This window comes from Squalius cephalus (assembly GCF_949319135.1).
Source record: "Squalius cephalus genome assembly, chromosome: 5".
NCBI classification, from domain to species: Eukaryota; Metazoa; Chordata; class Actinopteri; order Cypriniformes; family Leuciscidae; genus Squalius; species Squalius cephalus.
The window spans coordinates 35,432,826-35,450,173 of record NC_137126.1 but is presented as its reverse complement, the minus strand read 5'-3'; the positions used below and the strand labels follow the sequence as shown (position 1 = coordinate 35,450,173).

Below are 17,348 nucleotides of genomic sequence, written 5' to 3'. Positions count from 1 at the left end.
TCTTGTTTCTTAGACTTGGTCAAATACTTAAATCACATGGGAAAATTGTTGGATATTTTCATTGAATTTTGTTGCCAACTTTTACGATGTATCTGTGATCGTGAGACAATGTTTGTAAGAGCCTAATATATAGGATTGAGGATCCCACACTTTAAAAACTGAGGAGGACTATGTGAATCTCCTCACATGAAAATGATGGAAATATGTGTTTTTGCTTTATGATGTTTATTTCTTGGATGTTTCATGAATTGCAGCTGTTCTCTAGATAGAAGTTATTTTTCTGATGCCTTTAAACAATGTAATCAAAGTATTTTTTATCAACACAATGCATCTGTGGAGAACGGAACAAAGACTTGAGGATCACACTCCAAAATCGAAATAAAAATAATGCAAAGATTATTTTTATTTTATAAATTACTTATTTAAATAAGTAAGATTTATGTATAATTTCAATGATTTTCTTTGACGAGAGATTTATATTGAATAATTACCAAAACATCTGATGGAAAATAAACAAGTGTATCTGTACTTCTGTCTGTGATCATTCAAAGATAAATTCTTCTACACACTTGAACTAATAATACACACAATGTTTAAAGTAGCTCACTTTTTATTTTAAAAATATGGAAAACTATTTGACTTATGAATTTTTCTGCTCCAACATTAGTAATTTACAATAGTCATTACAAGTCTGTGTCAGCAAGGTTGAGTCATTACCATAATTGTACATAAACACAGCTAAAATTCACACATTTTCCATGAGGTAGACCTCTACCGTATTACTAAGGAGGGTTTAATTTACTGACTGGAAAGAGGACAATGTAAAGTCCACTGATCAAGTCGTGGCTACAGTGACCATTGTCATTAACTATGGCATTCATTGCTTATTATCAGCACAATAAAATCTATTCAGCTTTTTATTCAGTAAGAAATCTCTTCAGGAAGCAAAATGAATGAATATAAGATAATGAAGCAAACAAATTCAAATTACAATAAAAAAAAAAATTGCTTTAAAACATTTAATAAAATCAGAAATGTGTTTATAAGGCTACATTAGAGTTTCATACAAACAGTTTTCAGTGCATAGCCATACAAAATCAACCTTAAAAGGGATGACAATAAAATAGTTTTTTCAAGTACAAGCAAACAAAATCATTTCAAAGCGTGGTCCCTGCGCAGTAAACTCGCTTCCAACAAACTGAAAGTTGAACTCATATATTTGTAGTTGCATCAAGTTTTTGAGATGTTGAGATCATGTGTACATGGCTCCATGTAGATCCTCTAATCTGTGTTCTCTTTGTCTTCTCCGTTCCTGTAAAAACAAAAAAACACTAAATGCTTGGGTATATTCTTAAAGGGGTGATGAACTGAGAAATCAAAATTTCCTTGAGCTTTTGACATATAAGAGATCATCATACTATAATAATATCCTGTAAGTTTCAGAACTGAAAACTACCTTGTTAGTCCAATAAAAGCTTTTATAGACATCAGGCTCAGCAAACGACTCGTTTTTCAAAGTGGGGAACTATGACGTCAAAGAGGATAAAACACCGCCTCCACAAAAGAAGATCAAAGCCTACTTCAACACGGCCTGTTTAGCCCCGCCCACCGATTCGCCCAAACATGCTAAATAACATAGGACGACATGATAATTGCTAAACCGGATCGAGCTACTTCCAAGCAATAAACATGCTGTTTACTAAATATTGTGCAGTGCCAGTTTGTGGAAGAAGACAGTCTGCATAAGCTTCCTTCGGATTCCAGCATGGTTAAACTTTATTACATCAGTCAATCTTTCCCGACACGGATCTGCCAGCAACATGTAAGTAACCATGTGTATTCTAATGCCTGATCTGCGATCAGTGGTTTCTGTGTAATTATTCAAGTTCAGATTCTCTTAAAATCGTTCAATACTGTTTATGCATCAGTGACTAAACGATCAACTTCACATAATTTCTCGTAGTATTATGAAAATAATCCTTTTTAAACTGTTATTAAATTATATACAGAAAGCGATCAAAGAACGATCCCTTTCGCCCAAGCTGTCAATCAAACAGCACAGCGCGAGCCGCGAGAGCTATCTGGACACTTACCAAACTCGTGATGAAATAATGACACTGTTACACTACACAACAAAGCTCTTACTGTGTATTCACATCGTGTTTACATTGTGATTTGGAGTAAGCATTTGTGAGAGTGCAAAAATTGCGGTGCAATGATAAGATCTTTATTCACGCGATCAACAGACTGTCTGTCATCTGCTCAGTCAGTGCTCATCATGCTGCAACCTTTCATGTGATGGAATAGATTTAAATATAATGCTTTAAACGATACTTTTCACGATTTGTTAATCTCGATAGCTGTAGTAAAAACGTAGTAAAAGTTTTCAAGAGAGTTCATATAATACTAGCTATTTCATATGCAAGCATGTCAGCCAATCACAGCAGTGGGCGTTTACACTGCAGTCTCACAGCAGACACGCCCCTTAAAACAGAGCGTTCAAATCTGAGCCTGAAATCAGGCTTGGAAAAATGGCTTTTATTTATAAATTATGACAATTTTTTATGTAAAAATCATACTAACATTATAAGGGCACCCCAGGAAACATTATAAAATAATAAAACAATCCAGTTCATGACCCCTTTAAAGGAGAACTCCGGTCAATTTTAACATTGAGCTCATTTTTTTGTAAATTTGGAGTGCTGTCAGTACAGAGAACAACAACAAAAATCAATGTTGCCTACACCGTGTTATCCTCTTTTTAATATTTGCACCCTGTTGACTTCAATGGGACAAGTTTTAAACCTGCTTTTAGCCTGCAGACTGCTTTTAGCCAATCTGACTGCAGAAGATGTGAAAGATATTAATAAAAATGAAGTTAATTCGGCCAGCGCACATACCTGTATTTATTTCCTGTTTTCGGTCGAAGTCCATAGTAGTCGATTGTCGAGTTCATGCGCGTGATCATAGGTAGCTAAGCAACAGTGGAGAACTCGACAATCGACTACTATGGACTTCGACCGAAAACAGGAAATAAATACAGGTATGAGCGCTGGCTGAATAAACATCATTTTTATTAATATCTTTCACATCTACTGCAGTCAGATTCACCCGTGTTCACTCTAAAGGAATCACTCACATGGGTGGGCACTTGTAATGACACATCAAGGATGTTAAGAGGCTAAAAGCAGGTTTAAAACTTGCCCCATTGAAGTCAACAGGGTGCACATTTTAAAAAGAGGATAACACGGTGTAGGCAACACCGATTTTTGTCGTTGTTCTCTGTATTGACAGCACTCCAAATTTACAAAAAAAATGAGCTCAATGTTAAAATTGACCGGAGTTCTCCTTTAAAGTGTTCATTCAGTAAAGAAAAACACCATGAATAAGTTGCAGAATTATATAACAATAGTTATAACAATAACTGCATGACTTTGAACAGAAAATGTCTCGGGTTACTGGCATAACCTGAAATGAGGGAACGTGACGTTGCAATAACCAATGCCATTCAAGCATGCAAATCTAGTGGGAAACTCCCCCTATAACACACACTGAACAGCATTTCCTCACAATCTTCCACTGAATAAGCCAGTCACAAAAAAAAAAAACCCTGAGCATAAGTAACATGGCATGAATGCAACGTCTCGTTCCCTCGTTTCAGGAAACCGAGGTTACGTCAGTAAATATGGCACAGTCTTACCTTATCTTTTTTGAATTCCTCATAGTCTGGATTGTCAGTGGGTAGTTCAAGTCGACACAAGGGACATGAATTGGTCTGTAATGTTATGCAGAAACATTAAATATTATCAATGTACAATTCAAAGGTTTGGGGTCGGTAATATTTTTGCATTTGCATTTATTTGATCAAAAGTACAGTAAAAACTGTTAAAAAAACTGTTTTCTGTTTTAAAATATTTTAAAATGTAATTCAAAGCCAAGCTGAATTTTCAGCAGCCATTACTCTAGTATTCAGTGTCACATGATCCTTCGGAAATAATCCTAATATGTGGATATCTTAGCATTGTAAATGCTGAAAACAGCTGTGCTGCTTAAAATTTTTGTGGAAACTTTAGGATTATTTGATTAATATAGAAAGTTTTAAACTAATATAGATTTCAAATAATTTACTTGAAATACGATTTTTTTTTTGTAACAACATAAAAGTTTTACCGTCACTTTTATGACTTTCTGGCCCCAAACTTTTGAATGGTAGTGTATTTACTTCTGGATCATACAGAAGATTGAACCAGTAAACATACCTTACTGAGCCAAGGCAGGATGCATCCTGTGTGGAATAGATGTTTACAGGGCATCTCTCTCACAGTCTCTTCCTCCTCGAACTCCAATAAACACACCGGACACTTCAGTCCTTTATCTGTCAAATGAAGAAAGAGCTTGAGGAAAGTTCAAGAAGAATGACTCCATGGATTTAAGACCCTTGAATTCAATCAAACATCTATCTACAGTTATTGCCAATTTACTTCCAGCTAATAATGTTGCTTTGTGCAATAATGTATTCTTTTAATGTGAAGTTTGTACATGATTATGAAGGAGTAGTCTTTTACCTGCTTGTTCAGGGGATATTATGACCACAGGGAGACTTTGAACCACAGCTTTTGCTGCAGGAGGGGGGAGACGCTGGTCCCAATCCGACAAATCAAATGAACCTGAGTCTATGTCAAGACCCTGCATCAGAGACCTATAGCCGCAAAGATTTTGAAATGGTTAGCTCTATTATTACATTCTCATCCACATAGCCGACAAAAACTATAAAGGTTGGTTTAATGCTAACTACTATTAACGCTAATACTACACAATTTAGTACCTACCTATAGTACCGTTCAAAGTTTGGGGTCAGTAAGTTTATTAATGTTTTAGAAATATTTGTAACATTATAAATGTATTTACTGTCACTTTTGATCAATTTAATGAATCGTTGCTAAATAAAAAATATTATTATTATTTTTATCTTACTGACTGCAAACTTTTGAACGTAATGTATATACATCTATACACTGAAAAGAAACTGAGCCCTTTGGCGAGCCGTTTAGGGTTAAATATCATGCTAAATATCGGTCTACTTTATAACGTGTTAGCTAACCATATTTCTGATGTTTTTATCTCCTCCAGATGGCACTGTCGTGTTAGTTACCTCGCCAGCTCCAGCAGGGCGTTCTGTCGGTACTGCTCTTCTGGGTTCGTGGGCTCACAGTCATGCTCATCAAAGTACGAGGCCATTTTCTGCTTCACCTGATGAACACATAGACCATTTGAATGACATTTACCGGTGGGGCGGTGCTTACTTTAAGGTTCAGGATGTTCAGAAGCTTACAGTGAGGTTGCTAACGTTAGTTCACTCTCACACAGTAGCAGTAGCCCAGGAACTGGACAGAGGAGAATTTATAAAACTATTCTTACAACATATTCTTAATATTTTTTAAAACCAATGTTACCCATCTCTGGTTATGAGAATTATTTTACGATGATCTTATTATATTTACTACATTTAAACTGTTTACTATGCGAGAACAACCATGGTAAATTGTAAGATAGCCTGCCTGCCTGCCTGCCTGCCTGCCTCCCTCTCTCTCTCTCTCTCTCTCTCTCTCTCTCCAGACTGACAGACAATGAGACATCAGATTATGTGGACATAAAGTACTGCTTGGATTTCATTATTTCAGAGATCTAAGTGTTTCTAAAGACACAAGCTGCTGACAACTAACGTTATAACAATAACACTGCTAGCTGGTTAGCATAATAATTCAAAGTAAATCTAATTTATCAAACATCACTGAGTCTCAAAAAGTATGTAATAACATTATTCGTTTAACAGTGTAAAAAATATAATAAATTAAATTCGACCTACTGTTTAATCATCAGGAATGGAAACTTCTTTCACTGCACTGTCAGCGCGGACAACAACTCTCGCGATATTTGCGAGATGACGGGAGTTGCCAGATTGTGGTTAAAAAATCCCCAAGCTGTTTCATTTTATGAATGTTAACCAAGATGTACGAATTCGATGTATATGTGTATTTGTCTGGTAATTATATACATGTTTTCATTTATTTAAAAACATAGCAATACATGTATACATCTAATAAAAAATGCAATGCATTGCAAACAAACATAAAATAAATCTCAAGTTCCTAGGCAGTTAGTGGGTGTGTGTAGTTGCCATGACGCTGAGGCGCATGGATGTGTTCATGTCAACCAATTTCTGCTGTACGAGCCAGTTTCTAGAGAAAACTAGGAGTGGAAATACGTTGACGTAAGTGTAAAAACTTATTTTAAAAAAAAGAAGCAAACAATGCATAGGTAAAGATATGTATGGGAGTTCTGAAACAAAGCAAAATCTGCTTTAATTACTAATAATTAATTCAGTGAGAGCTATGAATAAATGTGCATTTTGCAGTATATGTGTCAATTGTCTTCCTGGACAGCAAAAGTATTTATTGTGCATGTTTCTGTTAAAATACAACTGTCAATCAACCTAGCTATTTATCAGCATAAGTACATAAACACATGAGATACGCAGCTTTGCATGATCCTAGTGTGAAATATGTGGAATTTTGGTTCTTATTAGACTTTATGAGGTTCTTTGTATGTAAGAGGCCCTAGTGTTTGTTGGGGACCCTTTCTGTTGCGTTTCTTAGGCAACCACATAACTAACAACTCCCCCCTTTAAACTGTCTGCCTCCATTGTTGCTCAAATGCGCTGGATTCCAAAGAGATGATAGTTTTACATCTTATGCATAAGTGATTTTTCTGTATTTTTTAGAAGACCATGGAAAATGATGGATCTGGAGAAAACACTGATGAACTGCTTTCTGCAGGTTAGAACAATTGACATTACTATTCATGCTTATACACTGTATCTACTGTAGTAGAAAATGCTGTACATCTCTTTTCTTCTCAGATGTGGACGAGGGGGTGGATGTTTATGGGCTCATACCTGTGGCATTGTCCCATGACCACTGCGATGTACTTCTGGACGCCATAGATGCACAGCTGAGTCATCTACAGGTCAAGCACTTATAGTTTGATGAAATATTGATAACCATGGTGTATTAATTTTGACATAGTAATGGTAAAATTCAGGCTTGATTTTGTGCTCCACCAACAGATCCACAGCCAAAACCAAATGCATGGAGGAAAGTCCAAAAGATATGAATTTCCTTTCTCAGGTAAACCATTTTTGTGCAAAAGAATAATAATAATAGTAATATATATACATATATGTATAATCTTGTTTAATTATTATTTTTATGTGCAGTTATTTTCCTAATGCTCTCTAAATTTCAGGCTATCTTGATCGGAGTCAGTCTGTTAGTAAAGACACAGGCTTGGGAAGCACTGTTCCAACCAATGATAAAACATCCTCCAACCCTGACTGGACTCCATCAGGTAGTCCATACTAAATTTTTACACCAGATAGACTTGAATTGAATATATAATCAAATCATACCCAAATCATTGTCCAAAGCAGCACAATTAGGAATATTATGACTGCAATGTACTACTATATCTTTGAGATTTTTGCTCTGAAAACAAATGCTGTAGTGACATTTTTTTTTTTACCTGCTTATGATAAGACAAACACATATCAATATGAAAAAAGAGAGCAGTATAAAGTCTTGTTAAAATCCATCATTATCATTTCCTGTTAAAAATATGACCACACAGAACATCAGACAATGGAGATTATGGAGGCTGGAGCCTCAGTTCCAGATGTGTGGTGTCCTGAGGGCGATGGCAGCTTGAGCTCAGTGTCCAGGGTAGAGCAGTGCCGTTGGAGGCTGGAGAGGCTTCTTGGGAGAAGTGCTGAGGCTGCAGGGATAGGAAACGAGGAGGATGAATTCACTATGGACAGCGTCTGCACTGAGGACTTCTCAACACGCTTCAGAGAGGAAATGCTGGTCCTGCCAGCCTCAGGTACTCAAACTGAGCAAGAAGATGTAAACACTCAAAATGCTGGAAATGATGATATATAAATATATATAATTTGGAGGTTCCTCCTTGGTTGCAGAGGACAGCTCTCTCCATCTGGCCATTTTCACTAAAACCCACAAAATAACATCTAATAATATAGCTTATACTTGCCACATAGTGATTTATTGAATTGTAGGCTGGGTCTGGGAATAATGAGGGCAAGCTTGGTATGACCATTTGGCCAAAAACGCACAATTCGGTATGTTTCATTGTGTCATGACAAATGATACAATTGAAACGTGGACACAGACATTAGTTTTACACTCCAGGCACAACTTCACAAAGTGCATACAAAATATTTAATAATTAAAGTTTAAATAAAGTGCAAAGAAACCAATTTTACTCTTTGGTGAATGAAAAGTTCAAAAGAACAGCATTTATTTGAAATAGAAATCTTTTTTAAAATGTCTTTACTGTCACATTTGATCAATTTAATGTGTATTTGCTGAATATAAGGATTAATTTCTTCTCCAGCCCCAGAAGCTCCCATTAGCAGCAGTGACACTGCAGAACTCACTGATGAACGATCGAAAAATCAACCACAGCATCCATCCAGAACACCAATAAGACACCTGGCAGGTACAGCTGTGCTGTGTGGTTTCTTTCAAGATTTTTTGCGAATCTTCCTTGTGATCTGCATTTAAATAATAAGTTGTTTTTTTTCCACTGACAGGAATGCCATTGCAGAGTTTTGATTCAGTCACCATAGACACTGATCTGGACACAGTGTGCTCAGAACCGGTTCAACAGCACCTGAAGTCTACACTCAGTAACAGGACAGGTACAGGTACCATATTAACTTATGTGTGTCAAAAGTCATGTGTTCTTTTCGTGTACTGAATGCATGTGCAGTTGTACTGGTGCTATAATGCTTTTTCATTTTGTATCCCAGTCACACACTTTGCAAAATATGCTAACAGAGTAAACTCTGACCAGGAATATAATCCAAAATATGGTATGTTATCTTACTTTACATTCCTTGTAAGCTACACCCTGGTGTTTTTTTATTTGAATTCACTGTTATCCATATTTCACACAGTGAAACCGCATTATTTTAATGTGCAGTGATGAAATATATCAATAAATTTATTAAATCTTTTAAAATTTTAAATTTGAAGTTATTTAGAAATTTGAACTGTAATTGGTCCATGACATGTTAACATAACTGGATTTGTCTGTTCGTATGCGTGTGACTATAGCCTTACATCTGAGCAAAGACAATGGATTCTGTACTGGACAAACCATCCAAAACAATATTCAGTCCTTCAGGTACTTCTCAACGTTTTAACAACTGCAGTTCAATTAGACGATCTTAGGAAGAGCTTTTTGGATAATGTGTTTTGTGGTGGTGTTTAATTTATGATATGACACTTTAGTGACCTGTGAGTAAAACCCTACATTACTACCATCTTTGCATAGTTTCAATGGGAGTTTTTATATAGAGGTATTCGTGCCTTCCAGTCACTAAAGTTACATTTAAATCATCTTTATGTGAAAAATACATTTAAAAATAACAAATTAACAACACAATATGTTCATTTGAAACATTATGCAGACATTTCTAATTCAGACATCTCTGGGAGAAATGATTGGGTTAATTGTCTACTACTTATGGAACTATACTATATATATATATATATTTAATAAAAATGACCATTCCTCACTATTACTCTGTGTGTTGTAGCTCTGATGATGAGAGAACTGTTGAGGAGACGAGCAGTGAAGGTGCTGTGTCTAAGCTGTACTACAGAAGCAAGAGACATTCATCTGGCAAGAAAGGGAAGAGGAGGAGTTTGTGCCAGAGCAGAAGGAATGACTCCCACATTGTGAGAGACCTCAGTGCATTCTCTAAACAATTTCTGCAATAATCAGTAGAGTTAACTGTCCAATTATGTTTTGAATTTTTCCAAATAGCTATGAAGGAGACTCTTCTCATGCTTGTAGTATTTTTGTTTTTAGAGCACAGAAAGGGCTCGGGACAAGAGCAGAATAGATGGAAATCAGCTTAAAGAGCTGAGGATGTCACTTACTGAGCTTCTACAACAAAAAACAGTATGAATACTATGATCCACTCTGTAATTCTCAAAATGTTAATAAGCTTATTTGTCAACCAAAAGTGGTGTTTTTCCACAGGCTACACTTCATACTCTGGAGAATCTGAGAGAGGAAATGGATGAAGCTAAGAGAGAGCAGCTTTCACTACAGCTGAGTGTGAGGGACAGCAGAGCACAGGCCCAAAACATCACGTATGGTCTACTCACACCTTAATCCCATTTGCTTTTATTGACACTTTTGTTCTTAAATTCCATATAGTATTTATATGTAACAACTATTTTTTACTAGCACTGTATGTGTGTCTTAAAGGTATGAGCTACACAGACTGCAGGCCCAGAGGGACTTGTGTTTGGAGGAGGTCAGGGTTCTGCAGGAGCAACAGGTCACTCTAGTTAAGAAACAAAAAAGTCACATCAGCTCTGTTAGGATTTCATTAAACATCCACATGGTTCTTTTTTGATTAAATGTAACTTTAAATGAATATATAATTAAATAAATACATGTATGTATGCATGAATGTCCACGCAGAATGTAGCCAGATTACATATGCACTATTTTCTAAATCAGTCAGTTTGCTGAATTTTATATTATAGATATGCTACTTGACATTCAGTGTGATGTGATGTCTGTCCCTGTTAGTGTGTAAGCCGCAGTGTGTCTGTTCTGGAAAGGGAGGAGATGGACAGACTACTGGATAATGCTAAATCTGACCTGTTCTCAGAACAGAGGCGTTTTAGACACACACTAGACTCTTTGCAGGAGGTACTGTAGATCACATCTCTGTTTTAACACGCTTATGCTCGCAAGTAAGGGCACAATGAGTGGGCATAATCTTTAGGAAACTTAATGACCAAATAAAAAATGCATTAATGTGTTGCTAAATTTTGTATTGTCAGCAAAATACTCAAATTGTGAATATTCACACAGCCTTCAATTAATCGTCCTGTCATTGTGTCCCTCAGAGGCTGGATGAGGTGAACCAGGAGTTGGAGCAGAGGGAAGAGGACTACAGGACTCTCCAACAGAAATGCAGTGAGCTGGAGAAGCAGCTGGCTGATACGGTCAGAGAAAAACAACAAATAAAAGAGGTTCTCACTCGTGTTTCTTCTTCTTAATCTACAATAACCATGTTTTCAGTATCTGATACAAAGACAGATTGCAAACACTATCGATTTCAATAACTATAGAATATGTGTGCAGTCCACACAGGAAGATCTAGAGCAGCAAGTGAAGCGTTTTGCAGCGCTGGAGCGAATTGTTGCCCAGAAGGAGCTGCTTTTGCAGGGAGCCGGAGAAGCGAAGAAAGCCCTTCTTCTGGAGCTCTGTTCATTGAAAGAGGAGCACAGCTTAAAGCTGAGAGAAATACAGAACAGGACAAAAAAGGATATGGTAGGAAAGATATAGTCATTTTCAAACACTACCATTCAAAAGTTTGGGGTCAGTAAGATGCATTATATTGATCAAAGGTGACAGTTAAGGCTTCACATTGTTACAATAGGTTTCTATTTCAAATAAATGTTGTTCTTTTGAACTTTCTATTCATCCAAAAATACTGGAAAAACGATTTATGATTTTTGAAGGATCATAAAGGAAAATTCAGCCTTGACATCACATGAATAAATTACATTTTAAAATATAATAAAATAGAAAAGTTGTTTTAAATTTCTAATAATATTTTGGTTACAATATTACTGTTTTTACTGTATTTTTTTTACTTTAAAACTTTAAAAAGCTTACCAACTTTTGAATGTGTATATTCTCAGTGTATATTAGCCGATCACATCATGTTTGAATTGAATGATCTAACATCAGTGTGGCAACATCAAATATAAAGACTGTGTTAATGAAAGCATGAATATTAACCTGTCACTAGTCAGCATAAACCAGTCTGAACAATATGTGCTTGTCTTTTCAGTAGGGTATATTATTATCCTTTGATTATATATGATAATCAATTCCTTCTCAGGGGCAAGAGATTGAGGAACTGACATCACAGTTAACCAAAAGCCACAAAGAGGAGCTTCAAAAGGTAAGATGATTTATTCACTGTGAGACTTATCTCAGATTATTCAGACATACAGTAGTGTGAAGCCCTGACTCTGTTTGGTTGGAATGTGTAAATCCAGGTGCATCAGCAGGCGGATGAGTTGAGATCAGCAGCTCTCAGTGAACAAGCTCAGACCCACAAACAGAGCTTGGACTCCTTACACAACTGTATCCAGGTCAGCTGTCATAGCGTGTGCCCTTCGTATCTCACAACACAGTCACAGTCTCAGTCTTACATACACATTCAACTCTCTCTCTGTTTCAGATGAAAGATGAGGAGGTAAAGAGGCTAAAAGAGGCTCTAGAGCAGCATGAAGAGAAGATGACTGGGCAAGCAGAGGAGCTCAGAAGACAAACTCAGGAAAAGGTTTCCTCCCTGTTATCCTGTTTTACACGCTGAAGTGCTGATGACAGATTTATCGAGGAAATTAACTTTAATGTGGTTCTCCGCTGTTAAAATTCTTGTTCCCTCAAAAGAACCAGTGCATCTCTTGTCATCTGAACTAACAGATTCAAAAGGCTGTGAAGCGAGAGGAAAGGAAGTGGGAGGAACAGCAAGAGAAGGCTCTGAAAGAGCAGCGTGGGAATCTGGAGCAGCAAATAGAGGAGGCAGTGAAGAGAGGGAGATCAGAAGTGGAGAAAGAGAGAAGGAACGCACTGGCCTTAAAGAGTAAAGTGATTGAGCTTCAGAAAGTGAGTGGAATCAGAAGTCGTCTTTTTATATATTTTTCATTTAAACGTTTAATTATAATAGATGCAAAATTTTAATATATATACTCTCAGTATATACAGTATATATATATATAGTTTTATTTGCATATCTACATAATGGTAGTATTTAATGATTTGATGTTTTGCAATTAAACCATGGTGATTTAAATTAATAAAAAAAAGATTAGTTTTTCACAATGCAAATTTTTTTTATTCTTTTTTATTTATGCAAAATATAATTTCAAGTTTCTTTTCATTCTAGTGTTACATGTAACTTTATCAAATTTGTCAAAGCTGTCCTCAGCCCTTTACTTTCTGCTGATTTCTTGTTACAGGAGGCAGAGAAGGAGGCGGTATGTCTGAAGAAAACTTTGCAGCGCTCTGAAAAGGAGCTTCAGGAGCTGAGGACAGCCGTCATCGAGAAAGACCAAAAACACCAGAGAAGAACAGCCAGACACGAGCAGCAGAGCAGACGCTGGGCGCGGGACATACACGCTGAGTGTGTTTGCCTGCAGGAGTTCCTTAAACACAATGGCCTGACTGTTGAAAACAAGCACTCGTCAGAGAGGTACAGTATATACAGTACCCTGTGGTGCTCATACACGCACAATTATATGCCATGTTGAGTGTTAAAAAGGTGACTTCAGCCCCACACATTGTGTATTGGTCCTGATGTGGGAAATGCAATTTCAAATCCAGCCTATGCCATATCCTCATTCCAGAATAGAGTATATATATATTTATAAAAATAAAATACATGCACATTCAAATAAATAATAGCAATAAAATATAACCATAGTAATAAGAATGCAAACATAAATCTATTTATAATAATAAGAAATAGTATTTATAGTATTTCAAATATGCAGAACAGTCCTTTAAGTTTATACTGTTAGTGACACTTGTGGTAGATTTTTCCCTAAACCTAACTATCTGGGTCGTCTCCAATCGACGTTCCCTAACATCTCCAATCGACGTTCCGTAACGTATCCAATCGACGTTCAATATATAGTCTACCTAACTAACTTGCTTCCCTAACTAGCTTTCTTGCTGCGCAGCAATGATCGACAAACAGACTTCAGCAAATGTCCTCTAAATGCTTTAATCACGGCCAGAGGATCTCTCGAGCAGTTCTCAGAGAATCTCCCCAAGTTGAAGCAAGGCCGGAGGATCTCAGACAAATTCCATTGAGAATCCCACTGGAAAACACAAATACAACAGTTTTTATAGAATAAGGAGGTATGGCAAAAATGTCATGCTGCATTACATAATTTCCTTATGTTTTAATGATTACTTCATTGTTAATCACATGGTTCAAACTTGGTCATCTGTCTAGTTTCATTTCCTATATTTGTTATTTTTACACTCACACAACCAAAGTCAAAGGGGTATGGCAACACAACATACAACATTCAAAAACAGGACAGAACGTTTTAGTACACTGTGTTTCAAAGTGTTCGTTTTGTTAGGCCTAAGAGTTAATATTAGTTTGATATAAAGTTTACTATTTTATTCATTAAAAATCCACCACACACTGTATTGTATTTTATAAACGTGTATATTTAAACATTTTCCGGTTCAGTCCTACAGTGAGTGAAACTCTTCAGACCCTACAGTCCCTCACAAAGGCCCTTCAACAGCTTATTAATGATCTAAAAATTGAGCTCAAGTCACAGAGACGTGCTGCACTGCAACTCAGCCGAGAAAAGGTACAAGAAAAGTTATAAACAAAACACTCATCAACTCACTGCAACTCATCGGCTATGAGCAGACGATGCTTATGTGTTTCAGGAGCAAGAGCTAAATCTGCAGAAAGAGCAGCTGATGGAGGAAAAGGAACGAGCACTGGCTGCTCTAAAAGAGAAACTCGTACAGGTATACTGACACACGCACATACAGTTTGTACGATTTATTAAAAAAAGCTTCAAAAGCATCTAAATGTAAAACTAATACTGAGCAAAATTGCTATTAATGTATTCAAATCTTGGTTTATGTCTCGTTTTGTTCATTGATGGGTAAACTTAAGGAGCACATTGAGGAAATGAGCAGCCTATCTCGAGCCCAGCTGCGCATGAACAGTGATGATACAGACAGACTGTGTGTCCATATGCGCAGACAGCTGCGGGCTGAAGATGATGAGGTCAGACAGGCGCAGAACAACATGGCACAGTGGAAAGACAAAACCACTACAAGACTCACTCACAAATTTGAGCTGGAGCTTAACGCGGAGCAGGAGAGGTGCGTCATACGAGTCAAGTGGATCTTGAATGTTTTTGTCTTAGGGCCCATTTACACCACACTGTTTTCAACTAAAAACTGAAAAAGTTTTATGCATTTTATGCACGACAACAGCATTTTGGGGGCCTAAACATTAAAACGGGTTTTTGAAAGTTTGGAAAGATTTAGAAAACGATACCATTATCATCTCCTTGTAAACTACAAAAATGAGAATTTGTGAAATGGGTGATGTCATGCGCATTACGTGTTCAATCTATAGGCACGTAGTGTTACTTTACAAAGCGGTGTATAGTGGTGTAGTCCAAATTTTCTGAAGAGACACGATCACTTGATAACCAGACTGAATTTAGGCTTTTATTCACATACAGTATAAACATTGATCAGCAAACATCAACAGAAGCTGAACCGAACCTGCTTGACATACGAGAACGAACCTCATTGGTTCTTGCGGAAGCTCAGCCGTGCTGCGTAACACGTCAAGTGAACATGCTTGAGCTTCAGTTTACCACAAGTGATGTGAAAGTTGATCATACCTGTCAACCCTCCCGTTTTTCCCAGGATTCTCCCGAATTTTACCTTGCTATCATACCGTTTAAATATTTTCCCGTATTTCTCCCGTATTTTTCATAAAAAATAAAGAAAACAATCCCACTGGGCGCAAACCAGTTAAGCGGAAATCAGGTTTGGTGTAGGCAATCAGTACTGTGATTCACATGACCAATAAAATCTTTAGAATCGGCTAAAGATTCTTAGCCTATTCCTATTCCTATTCTAAATTAAAGACACCACTGTAGGTTATTGACTACCATAACTCGTACAAAAATAACATTCATTATCCTCCATAACCTTTACTGTATAAAACAGGAGAGTTCCAAAGCCCAGAGCAGAGCAGCAGAAGAGACTGGAGAGACTGGAGAATGAGATGAGACATCTGACTGGGGTAAATGCCAGTATTTTAGTATTATTTATATACTATTATAGTATTTATTAATATTTTGAATTCACTTTTTTATTAGCTTAGCTTTAATTTAGTCTTTATATAAGTTTTAGTAATTTTCATTCTTCAACTTATTTTAGTTACATTTCTAATTTTCATTCCCTATTTTTATTCATTTTTATTTATAGTTTTAATAATTAAAAAGCAATGTTGCTATCATGTTGCTGGTATGATTACTCATATCTGGAACAACAGCTCCTTTGTGTTATATTGATTAAATATAAACCCAAAACATACTTGGAGCGACATTTGCATGTTCACTCCTTATGACTGTAGTAGAAGTCATAGTAAGTACATCTCTCTGATTCTCTGCCTCTGCAGCGATGCCGAGATTTCAACGAATCCCAGTTGGCCTCCACTGCTCTTCAGGGTGGCACAGACTTCCAAAACTCCAGAGTCACCCAAGACCTGACCTCATATAAACTGCTGCAGCACCTCCAGAGTCGCATCCGCCAGATTCAAGCCGAGAGCCAGACCCACTGCCCCAGCCCAGTGAAGTGGGACAGGGAGCCCAGGGACTTGGGCGGCTCTTATTTGGACATGGTACATCAACTAATTTCAAATTATTATCCTAGTTTAAAGTATTTTGCAGTCGTATTTTAGTATTATCCATATACTATTATATTTTCAATTTATATTTTGAATTAACAAATTAATTATTTTTTGTCATTTTATGTACCTTTGTCTTTTTTTATTAGTTGTTTTTCATTTTAGTTATCAGTAACGTTTCAAATGTTTCAAACTTCTCATTATCTTGGCAGATTGCTCCAACCCAGGAAAGCTATAAGACAGAGGATCACTTACCAGCAAAGACCATTTCCAGTTAACATTTATTTTAACTCTTTTCCTAGAATTTGTCCATTAAATAGGTGATTTTATAGGGAAACCATGTATAAGAAAATAACTTAGTACCATCTCTGTGGAGCTCATAAGTGATTAACATGGTCTGCATGGACAGAACTTGGCACTTTATTGTTGGTGAATGTTTAATTCAGGCGTGTTAAAAGATCAAAAGATGAACTTTGACATGAAATTAACAGAATTCTTGGACTTAGAATTCTGCTTGAGTTTACTATGAAATAATGAATGCATTTAGTATGTAGCTTACAGAATTTACAACTGGCCATAACTGTTACAAATAACTTTTACACTTGTGTATTGTATACTTTGCAGGATGTGACATTTTTTTATGTGATTTATTTTAATAGGACTAATTATTGTAATTGATCAACATTCCTGAAATCAGTGACAATTCATGATGTTGTTCGAATGTTTTTTCTGCATAAATAAAAGGTCACAAGCAGAGAAT

The 17,348-nt window shown here is 36.5% G+C and overlaps 2 protein-coding genes across 4 annotated transcripts; one reads left to right on the top strand and one right to left on the bottom strand.

Annotated features, from left to right (window-relative positions):
- Positions 1-595: 595 nt before the first annotated feature.
- Positions 596-5,934, bottom strand: rnf181 (ring finger protein 181). 3 transcript variants are annotated; one of them, XM_079871982.1, is made up of 6 exons: positions 5,867-5,934; positions 5,153-5,250; positions 4,566-4,699; positions 4,260-4,375; positions 3,701-3,775; positions 596-1,312 (listed from the first exon to the last, which is right to left on the bottom strand). In XM_079871982.1, the coding sequence occupies exons 2-6, from the start codon at positions 5,236-5,238 to the stop codon at positions 1,253-1,255; spliced, it is 471 nt and encodes a 156-aa protein (XP_079728108.1). In that variant the 5' UTR covers positions 5,239-5,250; positions 5,867-5,934; the 3' UTR covers positions 596-1,252. The 3 variants fall into 3 exon arrangements, with proteins under 3 accessions (XP_079728108.1, XP_079728109.1, XP_079728107.1); XM_079871983.1 differs by lacking the exon at positions 5,867-5,934 and adding an exon at positions 5,333-5,607; XM_079871981.1 differs by lacking the exon at positions 5,867-5,934 and having other exon boundaries at positions 5,153-5,289.
- LOC307158948 (uncharacterized protein) lies at positions 5,328-17,345 on the top strand. The gene is made up of 28 exons (XM_079871970.1): positions 5,328-5,347; positions 6,782-6,836; positions 6,920-7,026; positions 7,127-7,187; positions 7,306-7,407; positions 7,687-7,935; positions 8,467-8,571; positions 8,666-8,773; positions 8,885-8,947; positions 9,192-9,261; positions 9,677-9,818; positions 9,952-10,044; positions 10,126-10,238; positions 10,357-10,429; positions 10,687-10,809; positions 11,010-11,135; positions 11,248-11,436; positions 12,014-12,076; positions 12,174-12,269; positions 12,359-12,460; positions 12,604-12,786; positions 13,140-13,372; positions 14,387-14,513; positions 14,596-14,679; positions 14,831-15,042; positions 15,907-15,982; positions 16,361-16,582; positions 16,801-17,345. Exons 2-28 carry the CDS (start codon positions 6,788-6,790, stop codon positions 16,864-16,866), a joined length of 3,237 nt encoding a protein of 1,078 aa, XP_079728096.1. The 5' UTR covers positions 5,328-5,347; positions 6,782-6,787; the 3' UTR covers positions 16,867-17,345.
- Positions 17,346-17,348: the final 3 nt, after the last annotated feature.

Bases quoted from the DNA above. Each gene is read 5' to 3' on its own strand.
- rnf181 (XM_079871982.1), bottom strand. From the start codon at position 5,238: ATGGCCTCGTACTTTGATGAGCATGACTGTGAGCCCACGAACCCAGAA. The intron at 4,376-4,565 runs GTAAAAGACTAC...TTCATTTGACAG, and splicing joins AATATCCCCTGAACAAGCAG to ATAAAGGACTGAAGTGTCCG. The intron at 1,313-3,700 runs GTAAGACTGTGC...TTGTTTTTACAG, and splicing joins AGGAATTCAAAAAAGATAAG to GAACGGAGAAGACAAAGAGA.
- LOC307158948 (XM_079871970.1), top strand. From the start codon at position 6,788: ATGGAAAATGATGGATCTGGAGAAAACACTGATGAACTGCTTTCTGCA. The intron at 7,027-7,126 runs GTCAAGCACTTA...CTCCACCAACAG, and splicing joins CACAGCTGAGTCATCTACAG to ATCCACAGCCAAAACCAAAT. The intron at 7,188-7,305 runs GTAAACCATTTT...TCTAAATTTCAG, and splicing joins ATATGAATTTCCTTTCTCAG to GCTATCTTGATCGGAGTCAG.